The sequence below is a fragment of the Pagrus major genome, chromosome 7 (genome assembly GCF_040436345.1).
Source record: "Pagrus major chromosome 7, Pma_NU_1.0".
Taxonomy (NCBI): Eukaryota; Metazoa; Chordata; class Actinopteri; order Spariformes; family Sparidae; genus Pagrus; species Pagrus major.
In genome coordinates this window covers 932,406-956,791 of record NC_133221.1, presented here as the reverse complement: position 1 = coordinate 956,791, position 24,386 = coordinate 932,406, and the positions used below count along the sequence as shown (strand labels likewise).

General features: G+C 45.3%; 1 protein-coding gene across 1 annotated transcript in view; it reads left to right on the top strand.

Moving 5' to 3' along the window:
• plxna3 (plexin A3) overlaps positions 1–24,386 on the top strand; it is a 102,508-nt gene that overhangs the window by 22,882 nt on the left and 55,240 nt on the right. The window contains exons 4-6 of the mRNA XM_073470813.1: positions 375–922; positions 1,304–1,468; positions 5,512–5,694. Coding sequence (XP_073326914.1) covers positions 375–922; positions 1,304–1,468; positions 5,512–5,694 — 896 coding nt within the window. The remainder of the gene's footprint in view (positions 1–374; positions 923–1,303; positions 1,469–5,511; positions 5,695–24,386) is intronic.

Genomic DNA, 24,386 nt, shown 5'->3' with positions numbered 1-24,386 from the left:
ACAACAGGACAGAACACAACAGACATTCAGTCACATTGTTGTTGATTTTCTTCACCTTCAAACCCAAATGATACTTTCTACATACGAGGCTGCAAAGGTCCATGTGGAGCATCTGCATCCTGCTCCGACTGGACGCACCAACAAACATGTCAGATCTGTTGGACTGTGTCCAGTTCACAGGCAGGAGCCGGCACAAAATGGCATCCAGCATGACGAAGCACACCGAGTGTTTCTGTCTCCACTTTGCACTTGATGATTTTTCCTCTGTAATCTCGTTCGGCTGCAGCGGTTTTGTCGTCATTCTTTGTGATGTGATGTCTCATCTGCTCGACCCCTGAAGAAGTTGTGATGACTGTGCTCCTCCTCCTCTCCAGGTGTGGTCGTTGGTGAGGACGACTGGACGGCCGACCCAAAGAGGAAGAAGCCGCTGAAGGGCGGCAGCCGCCTGTTCATCGGCGCCGCCATTGATGGAAAGTCTGAATATTTCCCCACGCTGTCCAGCAGGAAGCTGGTGGCGGACGAGGAGAGCGTCAACATGTTCTCGCTGGTCTACCAGGACGAGTTTGTCTCCTCGCAGATCAAGATCCCGTCAGACACTCTGTCCCTCTACCCGGCCTTCGACATCTACTACGTGTACGGCTTCTCCAGCCGCACGTACGTCTACTTCCTGACTCTGCAGCTGGACACGCAGCTGACGCAGATGGACGCCGGCGGAGAGAAGTTCTTCACCTCTAAGATCGTCAGGATGTGCTCCAACGACACCGAGTTCTACTCCTACGTGGAGTTTCCTCTGGGCTGCACCAAAGACGGCGTAGAGTACCGACTGGTCCAGGCCGCCTACAAACAGAAACCAGGGCGACGGCTGGCCCAGGCGCTCGGCCTGTCCGAGGACGACGACGTCCTCTTTGTCGTCTTCTCACAGGTGATTTACCGTGTTTCTTTGTTTTTGTGTCTTTTCTACCTTAATATTCTCTTTCTCATGTCTTTGTTTTCCTTTGTCTCTGTTTCTTGTCTGTCTGTGCGTCCTCCATCACTCTCTTCATGCTCGATTATCCTGCAGGCGATTTCTTTGTGTTTATTTTTCCTTCCTTCTGTTATTTAATTTCCATTTATTGTCATTTTACTTTAGTTGTCAAATGTTCTTTAAATCATTTCTATTAATCTTCTCCTTTGCCGTGACGTTGCTGGTCCGTCTCTCAGTTGTATGTCTTCATTATCAGTGCCTTGCTTCGGGGTTTACCGAGCTTCTCTGGGTTTTGAACCGGCGCCTCTCAGACTGTGGTTGTGTTTGTTGTGTTTTCAGGGGCAGAAGAATCGCTCTAACCCGCCCAGAGAGACGGTCCTCTGTCTGTTCACCCTCCATGACATCAACCTGGCCATGAGAGAGAGGATCCGCTCCTGTTACCGTGGCGAGGGACGACTCTCCTTACCGTGGTTACTGAACAAGGAGCTGCCCTGCATCCACACGGTGAGGAAACACCAATGACCTAAAGTCAGCAGGGGAGACCTTTAAACCTCTGAGACACCGCTGAGGTCAGTCTGTGTTTGTGAGCCAGCGTCTCATCTAAACGGCCTTTCAGCCTCGATCACAGACGAGACGACGTCTGCAAATACCAAAGATGGCAGCTGGAGCCTGAAGCTGACATTTGCAGTTTGTGTTTACTCAGCACAAACTGTGTAGACGTTAGCTGTGGCTCGCTACGACTTCTGCTAGAAAAAAGACATATTGGTGCAGTGATAGAAGGATCCTTAAAGGCACAGTTCACCCAAAAATGTAAATCCAGCCATCATCTCCTCCTGATGATATAAAGTCAGGCTCAGCCATCATCTCCTCCTGATGATATAAAGTCAGGCTCAGTCATCATCTCCTCCTGATGATATAAAGTCAGGCTCAGCCATCATCTCCTCCTGATGATATAAAGTCAGGCTCAGCCATCATCTCCTCCTGATGATATAAAGTCAGGCTCAGCCATCATCTCCTCCTGATCATATAAAGTCAGGCTCAGTCATCATCTCCTCCTGATGATATAAAGTCAGGCTCAGTCATCATCTCCTCCTGATGATATAAAGTCAGGCTCAGTCATCATCTCCTCCTGATGATATAAAGTCAGGCTCAGCCATCATCTCCTCCTGATGATATAAAGTCAGGCTCAGCCATCATCTCCTCCTGATGATATAAAGTCAGGCTCAGTCATCATCTCCTCCTGATGATATAAAGTCAGGCTCAGCCATCATCTCCTCCTGATGATATAAAGTCAGGCTCAGCCATCATCTCCTCCTGATGATATAAAGTCAGGCTCAGTCATCATCTCCTCCTGATGATATAAAGTCAGGCTCAGCCATCATCTCCTCCTGATGATATAAAGTCAGGTGAAGTCTCGTAGTCCACAGAACATTTCTGGAGCTTCACAGTAAAACAGAGTTGCAGCGTTCTGCTGAACAGCTGAAGCAGCTGGAAAAAAACCTCTAAAACTCCATTAAAACTTTGCAGAATCAGCTGTCAGCACTTCCTGTTAGCAGTGAACCTGTGGATGTACAGACAACCATCACTGGATCACTGTGATACTGAAGAAAACTTAAAAACATGAAGTTTCTCAGGCAAGTTCTGCACAAGGAGAATCTTTTTTAAGGATTTCAAAGTGGATTTATGGAAAAATCAAGTCTCCAGCTGCTTCAGCTGTTCAGCAGAACGCTGCAACTCTGTTTTACTGTGAAGCTCCAGAAATGTTCTGTGGACTACGAGACTTTACCGTGCAAATTTTTGCATGAACTCTTCTTTTTAAATATTAGAAAGAGCTTCACCTATAACAACATATATTAAAGGCTGCAGCCCTCATTGAATACCCTGTGCTGCCTCTCTATGCAGCGTTTAAAATGGAGGGAAATCTGTCTGCTTCTTCACTTCTTTCTTTGTTTTCCTTTGAGGATACTGTACATCATCTGGCCAGAGGCTGGCTTCAGGCTGCAACACACACACACAGACACACACAGACACACACACACACACACACACACACACACACACACACACACACACACACACACACACACACACACAGAATAACAGTGTCTCTCTGAGATTTAAGCACAAATATACCAACTATCTGCATGAATATATGAAGGATGATGAACAACACGTGAAAAGCGAGAAGGAAAGATTTCTCTCTCTGCAGTGGGGTTATTTAAGGTCGGGGGAGGGAGGGGGAGGGAGGGGGAGGGGGGGGGGAGGGGGAGATGATGCTCTTATTCACGGCGGTAATGGCCTGCAGTGGTAACCATGGCAACCAGGCAGGGAAACCCGCCAGGATCCGAGTCTTGTTGGGGGGGGCGGCTTGGATATGAGTCGGGATGGTGGAGGGAGGAGGGGCATGGAGGGGTCGGGGGGGGGTCTGGGGTTGGGGTTGCCCCCGGCAACCAATCAACTGGCCGAGCGACCGACCGACTGACCAACTAACTAACCAACCAATCAGAGCCAATCAGCCACACACTGATCAAAGTGATGAAATGTAAACTAATGACCCATGTTAGTGTGTGTGTGTGCGTGTGTGTGTGTGTGTGTGTGTGTGTGTGTCTGTGTGTCTGTGTCTGTGTGTGTGTGTGTCTGTGTGTGTGTGTGTGTGTGTCTGTGTGTGTGTTATAGGCAAACACAGAGGAGGCGGGGCCATTGTCCAGGCTCTGACCTCCTTCTTTTATCATAAACAGTGGGGAGTGCGTTTGTGTGTGTGTGTGTGTGTGTGTGCATGCATGGATGTTGGGATGTAACACGACAACGTCTCTTTTCTTGTTTGTTCTTGTGTGTCTCTGTGTGTGTGTGTGTGTGTGTGTGTGTGTGTGTGTGTGTGTCTGTGTGTGTGTGTGTGTGTGTGTGTGTGTGTGTGTGAGTGTGTGTGTGTGTGTGTGTGTGTGTGTGTGTTTCAGTCTTGTTTTTCATTAAGCGTCACCAGCAGGCCGCCTGTCTGCACAACATGTAACAATCTGTCCTGTGTGTGTGTGTGTTGCACCTTCAGGACCTTCCTTCACAGTTAATGATCAGCTCTCTGCCACACACACACACACACACACACACACACACACACACACGCACACACACATTTCTTCTACACTTGTGAGGACTCACTGAAACAGAGCCTTTTCTTCAGCTTGATTTATGCTACGTGCACCTCCCCAGAAATTGCATGTTGCAGCGGCGCCGGCCACAACTCTGATGGTCCGCTTGGTAGCATCGCATTTCCGACTTCTTCTCTGATGCTAAGCAGCGGCGCTAATACCCGGGATTGTAACCTGCAGTTTCCCCAGTAAACACAGCGACCCCTCCTGCCTGGCCAGCTGCTGCTGGGCTGCACTCGTCCTCCAGAGCTGCTATTTGCTATCAGAGTCTCTGGGCAGCAGAGAGCAGACGGGCCGGATGTCTGCAGGGTGGGCTGCCCCTCGACGAGCGCCACTTTGGCAAATGCTAGTGTCTTTACTGAGCTCTACTGCGTTTCTGTACTGAGCTCTACTGCGTTTCTGTACTGAGCTCTACTGCGTTTCTGTACTGAGCTCTACTGCGTTTCTTTACTGAGCTCTACTGCGTTTCTGTACTGAGCTCTACTGCGTTTCTGTACTGAGCTCTACTGCGTTTCTGTACTGAGCTCTACTGCGTTTCTTTATCGAGCTCTACTGCGTTTCTGTACTGAGCTCTACTGCGTTTCTGTACTGAGCTCTACTGCATTTCTTTACCGAGCTCTACTGCGTTTCTTTACTGAGCTCTACTGCGTTTCTGTACTGAGCTCTACTGCATTTCTTTACCGAGCTCTACTGCGTTTCTGTACTGAGCTCTACTGCGTTTCTGTACTGAGCTCTACTGCGTTTCTGTACTGAGCTCTACTGCGTTTCTGTACTGAGCTCTACTGCGTTTCTGTACCGAGCTCTACTGAAACATTATATGTATAAATAGTGACTTCACAGCTGATCTGAATCCTCAGAAGTGCAGTTACGTTTCTGTGTGTTTCAGATTTTCCGCCCTGTTCTGTTGCTGTGATGCATCAAGGCTTTAACCCGCTAATGACAGGGTGTTAGCCAACCTCTGTGTGTGTGTGTGTGTGTGTGTGTGTGTGTGTGTGTGTGTGTGTGTGTGTGTGTGTGTGTGTGTACCCTGTAATAACCCGGCTCCTCCCTGCTTCTGTACACAGTGGACACAGCTCTATGAAACACTATCACACCGATGTTTAAATCATCTCCAGCTGTCTCATCAGCACAATGAGATAACAGATCACATCGTACACAGACTGTAGTTTCCCACGTGAAACAAATAAATATGCTGGAGAGTCGTTTTATTTATGTGACCATGTGGGGACTGAACTACCATTATGACACTTGTGTTTTATGATTCAGTCTGTTGAGTTGATATTTAAAGCGACAGGAAATGTTTACTGACTGACAGACGGGGGATTTTTTAATTTAGGTTTTTTAATGTATCTAATTTAAAGGAGCAGTGGTGTTAACCTTCGCTCTGTCCTCTCCCGTCCACAGCCGAAGCAGATCGGAGACGACTTCTGTGGCCTGGTGCTGAACCAGCCGCTGGGAGGCCTGAGGGTGATCGAGGGGAACCCGCTGTATGAGGACCGGACTGAGGGCATGGGCGCCGTGGCCGCTTACACCTACGGAGAACACACGGTGGTGTTCGTGGGAACCCGGAGCGGACAGCTGAAGAAGGTAGGAGCTGCTGGTGGATCTGAGGAGAGATTCTGGGCTGCAGTGAGAGGAGACGTGTTTGTTTGTGCTGCTGAAAGAAAAACAGAAATACAAAAGAGCAAAGAGACGACAGAAAGACAGGAGAGAAAATGACTGGCGTCTTTGAGAGCGGCTGCCTCCTCTGCTGAGAGAAAATGGCTGCATGAATGTTTTAAAATCGCTCTTAGGTCTCTGACTGCTTTCTAGTGTTTCTATTTGCGGAGGAGAGGAGAAAGGATGGAGAGAAAATTGGCTTATTCATGTTTAAAATCACTGCAGGCTCTTTGGAAAGTGAAGGAAAGAAAGAAAGCAACAGATTGAACAGTTTGTGTTTCCTGTCAGCTGCACTCGTCAGGTCCATCGGTTCCTGTCGTCCGTCTCCAAACAAATCCAGTGTTTCTCTCTTTACCTCCGAGCACTTAGCTTCAGGGTGATTGTTACTGAATGTGAATGAGGACTGAGCTCCTGAAGACGTGGACATGTTGTGCAGCTATCAGCTCTGAGTGCGTCTTGTTTTGTCTCACCTGTAGTCGGTACAGTAAATGTTTCACTGCTTCATCTTTGCAAAGTGCTCAGCGTGTACATTAGTTAAAACTACATTTAAACTTTGCCGAATTATCTGTTAGCACTTCCTGTTAGCAGTGAACCTGTGGATGTACAGACGACTATCACTGGATCACTGTGATACTGAAGAAAACTTAAAAACATGATGTTTCTCAGGCAAGTTCTGCACATGTGAGGAGCGTCTTTTTTAAGGATTTAAAACAGAAAAACAACCAAAGAATCATCAGATGTCTCCATACAGCTCGTCTGCTGTGATCACAGTCTGCAGGAGAGAAGAGATCACAACCTGATCTGAGGAGACCAGATTTAACCCTCACCGTGCGGTCCAGCTCGTGTACGCCCTCTAGACTGATGCGTTTAGCTTTTAGCTTAGCAGCTACAGTGAAGACTTCAGATTCAAGCAGCGTGTAAATATTATCTTTTCAGATCAGTTTGGGCTCTCGGGCTTCTGGAGACTTTCCATTAGAACGGGGTGAGGACACGTAAAAGTACTTGTACTTCAGATGTGTACAGTACTTGAGTAAAACAGATCCTTGCTGTAAACACCCACATGTACAGACAGACGGGCAGCGACTCTGTAATAATAATAATGTTAATAATAAGCATAAGCAGCAGGAATCTGATAAATATTTCATCTCTTCTCCGTATTTTCTGCTGCTTATAGAACCCGGTCACACCTCGGTCTGTGCTGCCCGCGGCTCCGTCCTTATTATTGTTATCTGGAGCTGAAAATAAGCTGAACGTTGTTTTGATTTCATAACACAGCAAACACAATCTGCTCGTTTCCAGGGTTTTTATTGGCAGGCAGCACAGATACACAGCAGCGAGGTGTAGGAACAGGACGCAGGACCGCTGCAGGATCAGTACCAGTCAGACTCGGGACACACAGACGGGCAGACAGATGTGTCTCTGCAGAGACGTTCGCAGCCTCGTCTGAAGCTGTAAACTTGTCTCGTTGGTGTCGGGCGCCCGTGTTCATCTCATGGAAAGCTGCAGAGACTGCTGTCAGAAAAATGTCCCACTTAGCAGCACAAAGTGTCTGTTTTGTGTCTCCGTCGGAGCCCTGCAGTCGGTTAAAGACGGGCTTTTTCCCTGCAGGACGGACTGCAGACTGGTCCAGTCTGAGCTGCACACAACAAAATGAAAGGACAGTGAGCAGCTGTGAGGTCAAACAGCAGAATCATTTCATCTTCATGAGTTTTAAAGAAATCACAGTTGAAGAGACATTTTAAAAAAGTGCACGAGCAAGAAAATAAAAACTATGATAAAGCAGGATTAGTTAGATTAGTTGCAGTACAGCAGTTGTCCACCTGAAGCTCACCTGAGTGAAGCCACTGTATCCAGGTAATACTTTCATGGACTACACTGACTGCCCTGCAGCTCTCGCTCGCCAGCTGGGAGATGTGTTAGCGGCTAGCTCGCTGAATTCAATGAGCTCTCTGAGATCTCGTTTCTAATAAATACACAAATGAAAAACTTAAATATCTCGATCACTTTAACACGAGCAAAACAGCCGTCATGAACGTACCTCAGACTGTTAGTTACTGCTCTCTGCTGTGGCTGTTAGCTTTGTGCTAACTGTGTTAGCTGCTGAACGACCTCATGTCTCACTCACATCATGAAAACATGATAAACATAAGCAACATGTCTAACATGGCTGTTGTTGGGACTCACCGCTGCCAAGCTAGCTTGTTAGCGTTGGGAAACTTTGCCTGCACTCTCTCTGCCATTCTTGTCACTAGCTCGCTGATAGCTTTAGCAATGAATCAGCTGCAGTCACTGGATTTTTGTTATTCGTCAGAACATTTGATTTATTCATTGCTGTTGTAGATTTCAGCTGATTGTCTTACATGTAACTTCTCCTGAAAGTTGTAATCCATTCTGACGCCCTCTCTCCTGTTCAGACTGACAGTTTGAATCTATAATCTTTATTCAAGCTGACACGTTTGGTTTCATTAGAATGAAACAACGTGATTGGTTTGAAAGGTCAGCGTGATCTAAACCATTAATCTTACTGCTCTGCTGGTCTTCAACAGAAGCAAACTTCTCCATACACCCTCCTCTACACTCGAGACACATTAATCTACATCACCGCTCATTAAAATTAAAACATGCATTTAAAAGCTCTTCTCCGTCCACATTTGACCTCACAATCATCTCCATTTTCCAGCCATGTGAAGGATGAATTTTAATTGCCTGAAAAGTAAAAATGGAGGCTGGGTGATGTGAATGAATCCTCTCGGCGTTCACCCCGCTCACCTCTCCTCCCACACAGCTGCCGCTTTAATATTCATTGACACGGGGAGATATTCCTCTGAAAGCTGACCTCTGAGAGCGACGGATGGAGGGAGGAACAGAGGAATAGCCGGAGGTGTAGTCTATGCAGGGAGCAGATTGGTGGAAATGGCTGAGTTTGGTTGTAGATGTTGGCGGAGAACACTCGTTCTATGTTTAGTGAAGCCTCCTCCTCCTCCTCCTCTTCCTCCTCCTCCTCCTCCTCCTCCTCTGCTCTCTGAGCTGCTGCAGTCCAACAAACTCTCTCCACCGCTTCAACAGCCAACCAGACGCTTAGAAACAGACGAGGATTTCAACACACTGCCGCAGGCTCTGCTCGACGACGCCGTTAAATTACAAATAATCATTTTATACAGCAGCCGTCAGTTGTTACACTGGTTCAGGGGCTGGTTCATTTCTTTTAATATTTATTTTCTTACTTTTACATTTTTTGAAATGTATTATTACACAAGCATACCTAAATGTCCACATACACAAAGTCAGCCAGAATAATGTCGTATAATTACAGAAATAGACGTAGAAATATACGTTTTTTTCACCCATGATCAAAAAATAAAATCTGTTCTCTATTCTTATTAATATTTTGCTTCAGAAAAATGTTGAAACATTTATCATTTGTATGGATTTAAATGTGCTTGTGTTGTTCCAGTGCACAACATCACGGTCACACGGGGCTGATTAGTTGCTCTGTGGTTTTGCTGCTTTCAGCTTTTGATCAAAGCTAAAAAAAATGTAAAACAGCATCACATCTGACTGAGTAATACTGAGTAATACTGAGTAATACTGAGTAATACTCCTGCCTTGATATAACTGCCTGCAGACGTAGGAGAGGACTTGAGTCAACCTGGTCTCACTACAGGGCAGATTTATTCCCGTCGCCCCTCCGGACAATCAGAGGAGGAATCTGTTCTGGCTCCTTGATCGGTGCTGGTGTTCAACACAGATGATCGGGTCATGTGAGGAGTTTACAGATCCAGTCTGAAGCCTCCTGAACTGCTCACAGACTCAGTGGAGTCACCTCGATGGCATCACACACGTTTGATATGTCAGACTTAAAATACAGATGATTACATCAGAATATTCAGAGTCAGACGACATAAAAGAGGGTTGATGCCGCTGCCAATCAGCGCTAAACATTGTAGCCCTTAAGGCTAACGTTAGCTAGCATTCTACCATTGACAGAAACTTAAAGTCTCACCTCCAGCTCTCTCTGAAGAATAGAAAACTCTCCACTCATCCAGACTCGTTTAACCTCTGCTTTTGTTGTTGCACCGCGCTAATCTCCACTTTGTTTACGTCTGCTTCCCCATGAGAGGCGAGGTCACATGTGAGTCCAGCTTCAGTCTGCAGAGCGCTGAAGCCGCCAGTCGCTCAGTCAGTTTGGGTTTAAACAAAGATGCACTTTTACATTTTAAATCCAAAATAATGAATCTTTGTTACAAAATCAAAGTGACTTAAAATCAGACTCGTCCCCCTCAGTAAGTCTGCAGGAGCTGCACTGAACGCCTCTTTCTGCAGTGTTTTCCATGCAGGTAATATCTGTCACTTAGTTTGGCTGCAGATATCCACCGATCCAAAGATCATTCATTAATAATAATCATCCTTTTTTCAAACTTTGCTTCAGTCACACTGTTTATTACTCTGCCTGTTCTTACCGACTGGTTTCAGGCAGTTAACATTCATTTCTTCGTCTCTACAAAAGCATTCCTGTGGTTTCTAACTGGGCCGCTGTGATTGGCTCTCACTGGGACGAGAGCCTCGACTCTAATGAATTGAATTAAGGAGACGGGGGTCGATTGGTAATTTGGCGAGAGAATAAAAACAGACGGTCTGTCGGCCGTCAGCACGGAGAGCAGAGTCACAGCTCGCAGAGACACAGTCAGAAATAACTGAAACAGGTTATATTTTTATCATCATTAAGGAATGTTTGAGTGCCCCCGAGCAAGGCATGGTGCCTGTAGAGTCTCAGGAAGAAGAGATGATTTCAGTCCTTCTCTAAATGTCCGAGCTGCACTTTATTTATCTTATCGTCATAACTGAAGTGTATGTTGATGAGAAGCAGATCCCAGGGAGAGGATTCATCAGCCGGAGATACTCACATGATTACTGTGTCCATTAAACCTGCAACCACGTTGTTACATGTGAGCGTGAGCAGGAAGAAAAGCTTCATAATAAAAGCTTTTAAATGACTGAATAAAAGACTTTTATTATGACAAATTCACAGGAAATGAAACATGTTAATCACCAAATTGGTGGAGCTTTGATAATACTGCAGGAGGGAGGCTTTGGTTGGTTGGTTAGTTGGATGATTTGTTGGTCGGTCGGTCGGTCGGTCGGTCAGCAGAATTACACAAAAACGACTGAACAGATTTGCACCAGACTTGATGGAGGTTCTGTCTCGGCTCAGAACGGACCTCGTTAACGTCTTGTGTGGATCCAGGAATGTTTTGAATGTGAGAAAAAGGGCATTTTCCCACCTGTTCATTCATTTCTCAGGCACACATGGATCTGAACTAAAAAATCAGGCATATTTATCAGTGAGGACAAAAGGGGACTGCTGGGCCTTGGCGGAGGTATGCCATCTACTGAAGTCCATTTTAGTTGTTTAGGAGTCAAATTGTCTTACTGAACAAAGTTATTGCACTTCACAGTTTTTCCTCATATTGTGCAAGACGACTTAAATGTGCTCAGACTTGGACAGAGTCAGGCTAGCTGTTTCCCCCTGCTTCCAGTCTTTATGCTAAGCTAGGCTAACCACATCCTGACTTCTTCTCAGAGCGTAACACACAGACAGACTGAGTGTGTTTCCCAGAATTTTCCACTATTCCTTTTCTTCTGAGCGTGTGTTTTGCTGTGGTTACTCTGGGAATTGAACCTGCGACCCTGCCGGTGTCGGTGCCTCTCCCTCTCTGCTGCGGTTCAGTTGACTGCTGCTGCAGCTGAAGCAGAAAAAGCCCATAATTCTTAGTGTGTGCGGCGCTGAGACGTGCCGACCCTCCGCAGAGACCTAACAGTCCTGATTCACGTCACGTGGAGACGGCTGCTCGCTGCGTTGTGACAGAAGAAAAAACAACAAGTCGTAACTCAAACTCTCTGTTGACTTTATCTCCGTCTGTCACTCTGAGTTTCTGTCCGTCCTCCCCTTCAGTCCTCTGCTGTGTTCAACCGTTCAGTCATCTCAGGGTTTTTCAGGGCTACTAATTATATTTTTAGCCCTGTTTGTACAACTGCTGCAGACGTGTCCTTCACATCGTAATTCAGACTCATAAAACGAGGAAACAGCGTCTCTCTCTTGTTCTGTCTTTCCAGATGAATGTTTGTTTTTTCTGGCTTTTACATCAGAGAGAAACTGCAGTTTATTCACCTTCAGAGGTCACAGTGAGGAGCTGCGGCCCTGAGAACACTAATGTACCCTGCAGACTGCAGGTACAGATGAATCCAGCCTCAGGTGGTTTTAGAAGCAAGCAAAGTTTTAATTCACTACAATTAAAAATGCTGCGGCTGTTCTGTGAAAGAGAAACGTTGGTCCAGTCCTTTCTTATGGGGAACCACTGGTTCTATCAGAACCAGTTTTAACTGTGGTGGTCTGAGGCAGGACCGAGGACCGAGCAGGAAGTGAATGAAGCGGCTCTGGTAGAAAAGCCACACGGGGACGTTTAGTTTGTGCGACCACACACAGAAGAAACCTCGGCTTAAAAACACATTCATCCACTTCATAAAAGATGAACCGTTTTTTAAACTGCAGCTCCACCCTGATTCAAACACAGTCAAACTGGGATCCGACCAGTCCGACCACAGTCCTCCAGAACTCTTCACGTTCATTCAGTAATTTCTCCTCTGAACACCTAATGACATTCTCAGGAGTTGTTCAGGTTCACGTCCGTCTCGTGCAGTAAAGAAGCGACAGCAGCTTTGTTTCAGAGAAGACGATCTTAAAGTTTAAACCCAGAGAACCGATCTAACGTCCAGGTGTCACCTTTGTTGCCTACGAATGGATTTAACTAACACAAGCAAGTGAGTTTCAGTCCACTGGGATTCACCGTAGTCTTGTTGTTCATGTAAGACTTCAGATTTCGATAATTGTCCCACAGAAACATTTTGTTTTACATGAAAACGTAAAGGGAGTTCTGGATGTGTAACTTTGGGGTTAAAACTGTTTTCAGGGATGAAAATAAACCAAACGATCAACAGAAATGTTTAATAGTCAGGAATGAGTTGTTCAGACCTGAATTACAACGACTGACCCAACCAGCAGCTAAACGCCCTGCGGGGACATTGGAGACGTAGCCGAATGATGCTAACAGTGCTAACCAACAGAGATAAAACACTTAGCAGTGTTGAGATTCACTGCAGACGATTGAACTTTGACTGGTTTTGTTCTGAACAGAATTACAAATGGAGTTCTGAATGTGTGACGAGACGTTTAAATCTCTTACTCCACATTAATTATGATACATCTTGTTAATCGCTGAGCTTTAGATGTTGCTGAGTGGATTTTTTGACTTTTAATGGAGCCAGGCATAGCTGGCCCCCTGCTATGCTAAGCTAGGCTAACCACGTCCCGACTGCAGCTCTGTGCTGAACACACAGACTGATATCCGTCCAAGCTGTGGACCTTCTCCTTTAAGAGGACCTGCAGCGTCTCTAACAGTCAGATTCTGCTGTTGCAGATTTAAAGCAGTGGATTTAAGTCTTCGGTTGATTTGTGTTGGAAACAGTTAAAAGAATCTGAGCCCAGTAGCAGAAAGGCTCAGATTTTGGACCGGTTCAGGGTGGTATATTTCGTGCAGTGTTTTTCCAGCAGCAGGCTGAGTGTTGTTGGGACTCGGGCCCAGTCTGCCTCCTCTAACGACATAATCACATCAGCTCTGACTGTCGACACACGGAGCTGGCAGCCTGAAACCTGCCTGCATCACCAGAGTCTGGCTTTTAAATACCAGCTCGCATTCCTCCGGCGCTGCTCGGATCCTTTACTCAAGAACCGACTCGGTGTAGAAACACTCCAGCTGTAACATCACTGTGGTGCAGTTAAAGTACCATATTCCCTCTGAAGTGTGCTGAAGTGGAAGTATGAGCAGCGTGAAACAGAAAGTTTTCCTCTCCAGTAAATTCAGTGAAAATCAACCTGCAGAGATCATCCATCAGGCGATGTAGCGTGACTCCTCCGGGCTTCCATACATCAGCACGTAAACACGCAGACGTCATGTTTACTTTATGAAGCATGTTTAGGTTTGTGAACCAGACGACCTCCGACCTCCGACCTCCGGGAGTCATGGGAGTCTGACGCAGAGCAGGAAGAGAACGAAGACAAACATGCGATGACAAAACTGAGGCGAGAAGAGAGAAACCTCCCTCCTCCCTCCTCTTCCTCCTCTCTCCTCCTCTCTCCTCCTCCTCCTCCCTCTTCCTCTTCAGTTTGTTCTCAGAAACAAAAACAAAGAAAATCAAATTATATGAAATCAGATTTAAACTCAACTTCAACAAATCCTGAAGTTCAGCTGGAACTGAAACATGTTTCTGTACTTCATCCTGAGAGTATTCTCATAAAATAACAAACCTGTTCTGCATACACATGTACACATCTACAGTATATACAGTATATACAGTGTATACAGTGTATACAGTATATACTGTATACACTGTATACTGTATATACTGTATACTGTATACACTGTATATACTGTATACACTGTATATACTGTATACTGTATACACTGTATATACTGTATACACTGTATATACTGTATACTGTATACACTGTATATACTGTATACTGTATACACTGTATATACTGTATACACTGTATATACTGTATACTGTATACACTGTATATACTGTATACACTGTATATACTGTATACACTGTATATACTGTATACTGTATACACTGTATATACTGTATACACTGTATATACTGTATACACTGTATATACTGTATACTGTATACACTGTATATACTGTATACACTGTATATACTGTATACTGTATACACTGTATATACTGTATACACTGTATATACTGTATACACTGTATATACTGTATACTGTATACACTGTATATACTGTATACACTGTATATACTGTATACACTGTATATACTGTATACTGTATACACTGTATATACTGTATACACTGTATATACTGTATACTGTATACACTGTATATACTGTATACACTGTATATACTGTATACACTGTATATACTGTATACTGTATACACTGTATATACTGTATACACTGTATATACTGTATACTGTATACACTGTATATACTGTATACACTGTATATACTGTATACACTGTATACATATATATAAATGTATGTGTGTGCTCTCCAGTGTTCGCTGTAGTAGCAGTTGACAGTAATGGATTTCCCATCTATGGGAGCTGTTTTTGTATCAGCTGATCTGACAGCTGATTGGCTCTGAGAGAGTGATGTCATCAGTGTGTAAAGAGAGAACGAGGCGACAGGAAGCCAGAGGGGACGTCTCAGGAGTATGGGTGTGTGTGTGTGTGTGTGTGTGTGTTGGGAGGTGCGGTCAGTGCAGCGTGTCTCCTCTCTCCCCTCAGGCCTGTTTGTTTTGGAAGCAGAACAAAGAGCTGCTCACACACACACACACACACACACACACACACACACACACACACACACAGCCGGGCTCAGTGTTTTCGGGTGTGTGTTCTGGTCTCAACAGCGTGTAGGTGTGAAGGTGTGTATCGATCAGCGTTAAAGGTGCATTCCACTGATTCACACGGGTCAGATGAGTTCAGGCGTCTCCAGGAGTTCTGCTCGGCGGCGCCTGTCGGTCCGGACGAGTTTTGTCAGGTTTGATAAAATAACTGTGATGATGTCATTAACTACAGAGCAGCAGTGTGCCCACAGCAGCAGAGAAGAAGAACAGTGCCAGTAAAGTCAATGAAAGTTTACAATGTGGGATTTTAAAAATGGGCCGGGGAACGTAGGGTCCAGTTTGACCCGTACTCAGGACTGAAGCCTGGTTTATACTTACTGTACTGGAGCTTTGTAACCTGATGTGCCGGATGGTTCGTCAGACAGAACGATCTGGAGAGCTGCGGCTAACGGTTTGGAAAAGGGCAGGCACCTTCAAAATATCCTCGTCAGGTGATTGGACGGCACATCTGTCCACCACCGTCTATCACAGGCTGACGTCAACCAATCAGACCACCGGTAGGAGATCAAACTCTTACTGAAGTCAGTGGAGAGAAGAGAGGAAACAAACTCTCCACTTCTGATAGAGCGGATGCTAAAGCGGCTATGCTAACAGTCGCTTCTCTTGCTGGCTGGGAAAAGGACGCTGATTGGCTCAGCCATGGTTTGTTCGGCCACATGCACTTGAAGTTTGGTGAGATGGATTCTCATGATCACATGATCACGTGATCACGTGGTCTCAGGACATCTTTATCTTTATACTGGACACAGCTGGTCTCTGATGGTCTTTATCGATGCGTGTTACGAGCCTGTAAACTGATGAACATCTTACTAAACAAAAATCCATGAAGATTATACATACATTGTACATACAACAAGGATTGATAATCTAATCTGATCATCTAAAGTGAGATCACTTAAAGGCAGAGGTCGGTACACAGCGTTGTGGAGGAGGAGGCTCAGCTCTCCGCTCGTCTCCACCGTTTCATCAAACTGGTTGAATATTTTCAGTTTCCTTTGATTTCCTGCAGTAAATGTTCAGTGTCTCTGCTTCACTGTCAAAGGCCCAAACTGACCAATCACAGCTCTTGTTGTCAGGATGTCTCCGCCCCTCGCTGCACAGAGTTGACCATTTTGTTTTTCCATCCTTCTCTCGTGACGCTGCAGATCTTACATTTCATGGCGATCCAGTCTGATTATGATGCTAACTCGCTCGTACACATCTACACCAGGATGTGTTGCTAACGCTCTGCTGGCGCCGCTCGTGCCGCCTGTCGGCCTCCAGCTGGCACCGGTCCGATGTCTCTTTGTGTCAAACAGTAAAAAAAAAGATCCTTTTTTTTGTATTCGTCTCTCTGCAGATTTCCACAAACTGACGCGGACTGAAAGCTTTTTTCCTTCTTTTCCTGTGTTTTTAGAAAAGAACACTTCCTCCTCCTCCTCTTCCTCTTTTCCATTAGCACAAAGTGAATTAGCGGAGATGAGTCAGCCAATCAGCTATGGCATTCAGAGGGAACGGAGCCATTATTGGCTAATGAGACGACGGGGAATTGAGGCTTTTATTCTAATAACAGTAATGTCTGTTTGTAACCGAGCCGCCTGCACCTGCTTCTCTCTTCTTCCAAACATCATTTTCTGCTTTTTCCTTTTTTCTTTCTGTCTTTCTGGTTTTTTTTTTCCGGCAGCGACGGGGGAATGAATCCTCGCAGCCAGAGAGGGAAATTAATCTGTTGATTTAGATTCATACAGATGATTATTATTAGGAGAAGCCTGCACCTGTTTCTCTCTTCTGCTGCAGAGCTGAAATCTGGAGACGAACCAAAACCTCCGTCAGTTTCACAGCGAGCGAAGCGGAGCGATCACAAAGAAGACGTGATTATTGATTAACTTTTGTTCTGATGTCATTGTGAGGCGGCTGCACCTGCGCACCTCACCTGAGGAGGGAGCGTTTAACCTTCTGCCTTTGTACCTTCACCTGCATGAAACTGTACGATGCTGCAGATCTATTTGAGTCAAGATTCAGTTCATTCACCTGTAAATCCTTCATTCATTGGGCCGAACTTAATCAACAAACGCTGGTGACAGAACAGAAAATCCAACCAGACTTTATCATGATCAGAGTTTGGATCTGATGTTGAAGCACACGGGCTCAACACTCTCTAGCGCCACCACGAGGCGAACATTTATGGTTCTGGCTGAAACATCTCAACAGCTCTGTGACGGACTGTGTTAGTTCAGACGTTCATGTTCCCCTCAGGATGAACTGACTGTTCATCAGGTCAACATGTGAATGTAGAAACCTGCAGCGCTGCTGACGTCACACATCGGCTCATGTTAGCATGCTAACGAGCTAAACTAAAGCCTGATTTTTTGTATCCAAGCAACTGCATAGGTGTGTTTCCACCTGGGTGGGCACCGTTAGGATTTACATACTCTTACTCTTACGTAATACTCCGGCATCACTTCGGCTCTTTATCTGTATTCGTATCAGGTTTCTTTTTCATTTTGAAACTAGTAAATTCAGAACAGGAATATAATTATCTAACCTGTCAATAAAATACTGAGTGAAGTCAGTGTCAGTCCTCTCGTCTCTGCTGGTTCAAAGCAGCGATGATGAACTGTTAATGTCGGAGCTCATCAGTACTGCAGTAATTATTCATGTTTAACACAGGGTTTCGGTACCCGTCCTAAAACGACATATATTGGCGTTCACAAAACGGCGTCTGCTACTGAAGACGTCTCAACATTCAGCTGCACACTGACAGAAAAAGATTCACAGTAAGAAACTAAACTGAAAGTAAAAGTGAGGCGGACTGAAGTTGACGTCCTCGAGCCCAAACAGGCCAGTGAACAAACTGTCGCCTGTTGATGATGTAAGGCTCCTGATCACTTCAGCCTCAGGGCCGTGGTGACCATGAGCACTCCAGCAGTGTCTCTGTAGACGTCCTGTCGCAGGTTCGATTCCCTCGCTCTGCTCTCTACCTGCTCCGTCTCTGTGTTTGTAGATGTGATCAGGATGAGTCGACGTCTGTACGCTTTTATTTTCTTCTGTTTTTAGAATGTGTTCGTCCTGCGAGCTCACTTCAGCCTCATGACATCATGATGACATCATGATGACATCATGATGGTTAAAACACGTTGGCTTTTCTAATAATTATTATTATTGTTGTCTTTCCTTCCTCGTCTGCATATATTTTCTTTTTTGGAGTTCTGGTTTGTAATCCGAGCGATGAGTCATCTTCTTTCTCAGTATTTTGTGTGTTTTGATGTTGTGTGTTCTCGTTGTGTTGTTCTGCATTCGAGGTCAATGACTCCTGAAAACTTTCAGGGACACTTGAACGCACCGACAGGGAGAGTTGGTGTGAGTAGACGGCGAGGTACGGCAACACCACCTGGACAAACAGAGCTGAAGATGTTTCAGATGGTTGTTGCAGTGATCACAGTGCTGCTGCTTTGATGCTTTGGGAAGATTGTTATCGACACTTTCTTTTGCCAATAAAGCTTTGAATTGGATTAAATTAAAAAAAGAGTGCTTTGACAGGAAACCAACCAAAAGGGTGCCGGTTGAAGCGGTTCTGTGTTTTGTGTTTTGTTGCCGTACCTGAGACACACACACACACACACACACACACACACACACACACTCCTCAGATCAGGTGGTGGAAAAACAAAAACCCTTCACACTCATAAATCTCCCGTCCGAACAGGTTTCAGTCTCTGCTGGTCGATGAACTCGACCAATGACGTCCTGCGAGCAGATCAATCTAAGAGCTGATTGGCTGAAAGCACTCGGCAGTGACGCTGATGGTCCCTCCGGTGGGATCTGACCCGGTTGGATCTTTGTTGGAAATTGAACTGAACTCTGTGGTTAATTATCACTGCAGGCTCCCGGCCAATCAAATCACTCTCTCAGCGGAGAGAGGCCATTGATTGGTTAAGTGTTGTGAGAAGGAATTAAAGTGTGAATTCGCCGATGGTAACTGTTTATACTGCTGTGGCTGTAGTGTACACACACACACACACACACACACACACACACACACACACACACAAACACAAACACACACACACACACAAATTAGCCAATAAGAAGTGATATTTCGTGGTTGGATATTAACTGAGTTTGATTGGTGTGTGATTGGAGGAGGAAGCCTCACACCTGGGCTCCCCACACACACACACACACACACACACACACACACACACACACACACACACACACACACACACACACACACACGTATATACTGTATACTGTATATATACACAGACGTACACACACACACACACACACACTTCGACATAAGCTCACACACACTTCGCACTGAGTTAAGGGCCAGCTGGTGTTTTTGTTTTGATTGGCTGTAAATTAGATTAGAGGTGATTGGCGGTTGCCGTGGCAACAGAGAAATCAGCCCCCTCCCCCTTCCCTCCTCCTTCTCGCTTTCTTACTGATTTGGAGATTTGGCAGCTCAGCCAATCAGATACAGGAAAAGGAGCTTCAGATCATTACTTACAATAAGGCATCCGGGATGCGTCAGTGACATCACAGCGACGTCACAGCTGTGTCAACGTCGGGTCAAGTCCACTTTATCTGCAGACGTGGTCATGAGTGTTACTGAGCGCGTGCAGTAGGAGGCTGCCTCCGTCCTGCAAATAAACAACTGCTAACAAAATAAACACGCACATATCTGAGATATCTGAGACATTTAACTGTCCTGGTTGTTTACTGCTGCTCATGTTGCTGAGTGTAAAGTCACTGCTGCCACCTTCTTAAAGGTTCAAATCTCTCTGTGTCTGAATATTAATATCCTGCATCTTATAGGAAAACATACGACCCTGCTGATTCACTGTAATGTTCTGTTGTTCTGGCCGTGTTGATCCTGGTGAGGGCTCGACCTGAGACCTGTCAGCTGATCCGACCTGTAAACACACTGTTACAGTCGTGGAACCTGCTGAGTGTGACTGCTGTTAGCAGCTCCTGTTTGCAGTGTACCCATGGATGTAATCAGATTACTTTGATACTGAAGAAAACCTAAAAAGGTCTGAAGAGTCATGAAGTGGATTTATGGGCGTTTCTTCTGGATGAACATGAAAGATTATGATATCCTCTGACAGTGTCCATCACCGGGACAAACAGACTCCATGTTTCTACTCAAACACAGAAAGAAGTTCATGTTGAACATTTGCTGAATTTACAAGAAGGAACAAATAAGTCAGAATCAGTCAGAGACAGAGTTTCACACAGTTTATAAAGTGTCTCCAACTCAACAACTCACTAAACTGGCACATTTGTTAAGGGAGTCTGGGGACAAAGAAGTCGCCTATACTGGTTACTGTTTAGTGTATCTGTAAAATGTGACATGTTTAGCATCAATAAAATGTTTCTTTTTTCATAAATTGAGTGTAAATGGTGAAATCAGTGTAAACAGTGTGTTCAAACAGCTGCTAAATGTTGGCAGGTCAGACTTTAGCACTTTAGACACAGAAGCAGACAGGCTGGTGCAGCCATGCTGCCACAAACTGACACTTTTTACAAGGAAACAAACAACTTACTGTTTTCATTTAATGCTGAATTTACAAGAAGGAGACAAAGATTCAGAATCTGTCAGAGACAGAGTTTCACAAAGTTTATAATGATATAATTTATATGATTTTGTTAAGGGAGTCTGGGGACAAAGAAGAAGCCTGTATTGGTTACAGCCCCCCCCCCCCCCCCCCCCCCCCCCTCCAATAATAGCCTCTAAATGGATCAGAACAGGCCGTGTCTGAAGCCTGGCTGTAGATTTATGTGTCCGCCTGGACGAGCTGCTGCTGTCAGGGGCCAACCAGCCGTCCATAAATCCCCCCCTGTGTGCGTGCGTGCGTGCGTGCGTGCGTGCGTGCGTGCGTGCGTGCGTGCGTGCGTGCATGTGTGTATGTGCCACAGTGCCAGGGGCTCTGAGGTAGAATGGGTTGATGGTTCTCTCTGGCAAGTCGAGGCATTGTTCTGTGCGGGTGACTGAGAGGCTGCACCCAGTGTGTGTGTGTGTGTGTGTGTGTGTGTGTGTGTGTGTGTGTGTGTGTGTGTGTGTGTGTGTGTGTGTATCCAGAATATGATTTTGTTCCTTAGAGGTGTAACTCAACCGTTATGTGTCTGTGTGTTGAAATAGAGGAGGGCGGGATTTGGCTGGCGGGAATCAATGAGGTGTTAAAACACCAACTTACAGTACTGAGTGTGTGTGTGTGTGTGTGTGTGTGGTGTGTGTGGTATGTGTGTGAGTGTGTGTGTGTGTGTGTGGTGTGTGTGTGGGGGGGGCGGAGTGAGTGTTTCCAGATGTTAGTGAAAAGCAGATGTGGGATCAGCTCCTGTGATGAAGTTCGAACCTGCTGTCACTTGTTTGAATCTCCGGCCGCCTGCTGAACACGTTCATGTAGTTACTTCTATAACTTCTGTCATTAGCTGCACATTTTAATAATGTGGTTTTGTTCTGGTTCGCAGATTTAACTTACATGTGGTTTATAAAAACATTAAAACTACAGAACTGTAGTTTCAGGTAAAAATGACTCAATGCTAACGCTAACAGATATAAACAGAGAACTGTAGCATCGTTAGCTCGTTAACTTTTAGTGATGCTAAAGACCCTGACACACCAAACTGACATCAGAGAAGTGGCAGCGACGAAGGCCGACACCTCGCGTCTCCTGTGTCCCGGCCAAAAAGCCGCACTTGAACACACCACGATGACCTTTGAACTGTTTCCATGTAGCGTCTGCACAGTGAGTTCACGTCGTGCCGTCGCAGGACAGTTTTAAACTTGTCTTGCTGTTTTTCAAGAGAACATTTCCTGTATTTTAACGCTCAGGAGTGTAAACGTGACGTGTCGGTGACATCGACCTCGTCGTGTCTGGAAGCTCCGCCCAGTATTCAGCTCGCCGGTTACAGTTAATCTGTAGACTGTTGTGTAAACGGACGAAATACCTCTGAGCCACACATTTCTGGTGTGACGGTGGAGGGGGGATGGCGGGGGAGGGTCATTATATGTATGTGTGTGTGTTGGCTGTTAGTGTTAGCATTGCTAGTGTGTTAGCATTGGTGTGTGGTGGTGCTAACAGGTTTGAACCTGCCAGAGAGCACAGTAATGATTTACACTGTTTACCTAACTGTTTGACCTCTGAGTGTGTGTACATGTGTGTGTGTGTGTGTGTGTGTGTGTGTGTGTGTGTGTGTGTGTGTGTTTCCTGTAATTATTTAATGCAATGAGTTGTGACTCTCTCTGTAGCTGCCACAGTAATAAATGCAGGTGTTTAGGAGGCACCTCTAAACACCTGGGAAGTGTGTGTGTGTGTGTGTGTGTGTGTGTGTGTGTGTGTGTGTGTGTGTGTGTGTGTGTGTGTTTGTGTGTCAGGCCCCCACACGATTTATGAAAGCTTGTAATTTCCTCCCACTTAAATTATTTCTTGATAAAAGTGTTAAAATCAGAATAATGTGCAGCGATTTGATCGATGGCCTCTTTTATCACCCAGAACATTAAAGATGAGAAGCAGAGTTTGGAGCTAAGAGAAGAAAAAACCTCAGTAACACAAACAGAGCTGAAGTTTCCTCCTCAGGCTGCGTTCATCATCTCCATCTATGATCTGACCTGATGAATCTGCAGTTAATTGTTTAATTTTATGTTAATCACACTTTGAAATCGTTTAATTTTAACGTTTTTCATCATGTTTGTGTTGAAAATAATTGTTTTGCATTAAAACTACGTGCGTCGAATCACCTGAAGTCTCGTCTGGATGTCAAAATCTGAATTTTAGCAATATTTGAAAATTTGGTCCAAAACAGCTGTTTGTGCTTCTGTCTTTAAGTATTGGAGGAAGTATTCAAGTCCGTAGTCGTGCTACACTGTGGTAGTTCTCCGGTCCTTAATGCTATCAACTGATGAATGGTCCGAACGCTGTTGTTGGTTTTATATTATATTGTTGCATCGTCGTCAGAAACACTTCAGCGTCTGAGTGAAACCAGAAACACATCGAGTGAACAAATGATTTGTTGATCTGATGTTCTGTCACCTCGTCTGTCGTCTTCTTCTGCAGTCGTTTCACGGCACCGACTGGAGAATTAGCTCCACCTGCTGGTTGTATTTAGACAATTTTTTGTGCAGTTTTTTCACAATGTTCACTCATAACATACATACATACATACACACACACACACACACACACACACACACACACACACACACACACACACACACACACGCTGCCTCTACTGCTAGAACAATATGAATGTGTCTGAGTAATATCTGCTGCAGACTGAGAGCAGAGCAGCTAATAAAGGACAGAGCCTGGTGTGTGTTTGTGTGATTGTTCTTATATTACATGAACTACATGAGCATTACTGTGTGTGTGTGTGTGTGTGTGTGTGTGTGTGTGTGTCCTTGCCCACTGATAAATGACTCTTCGTTCTCGGTCAGGAGTCTCCGATAAATACTACTGCTACACACACACACTCAGTTTATCACAGCTGTGTGTGTGTGTGTGTGTGTGTGTGTGTGTGTGTGTCTGTGCATCGTCAGGACTCACCTTGGGAAATGACTTCATCTCTCTCTCTATTTTGTGTCTTTCTCTCTCTCTTCCTGTCTGTCCTCCTCACCCTTATCACTCTCTCTCTCTCTCACTCTCTCTCTCCTTATTGACCGTGTTTTACAGCGAAATCCATAAAGTTTGTCCCAAAGGACACGTTTTAGCCTGACGTCACACACACACACACACACACACACACACACACACACACACAGTAGTAAAACAGTGTGTGGTCTGAATGCAAAGCGGGTCTATCTGCTTCCTCTCTCTCTTTCATGGCCCGTCTACAAAATCTTCTATAAAGCTGTGTGTGTGTGTGTGTGTGTGTGTGTGTGTGTGTGTGTGTGTGTGTGTGTGTGTGTGTGTGTGTGTGTGTGTGTGTGTGTGTGTGTGTGTGTGTGTGTGTGTGTGGTGAGCCAGTGAGCTGCTGCCACACCCAGTCTAAATCTGAACATGGTTAGACTTCTGAAAAACAACACACACTCCAACTGACTGCGCTGTGCAGTATCTGTGTGTACGGTTGTGTCTGTGTGTGTGTGTGTGCGTGTGCGTGTGCGTGTGTGTGTGTGTGTGTGTGTGACTCCTGATGTCAG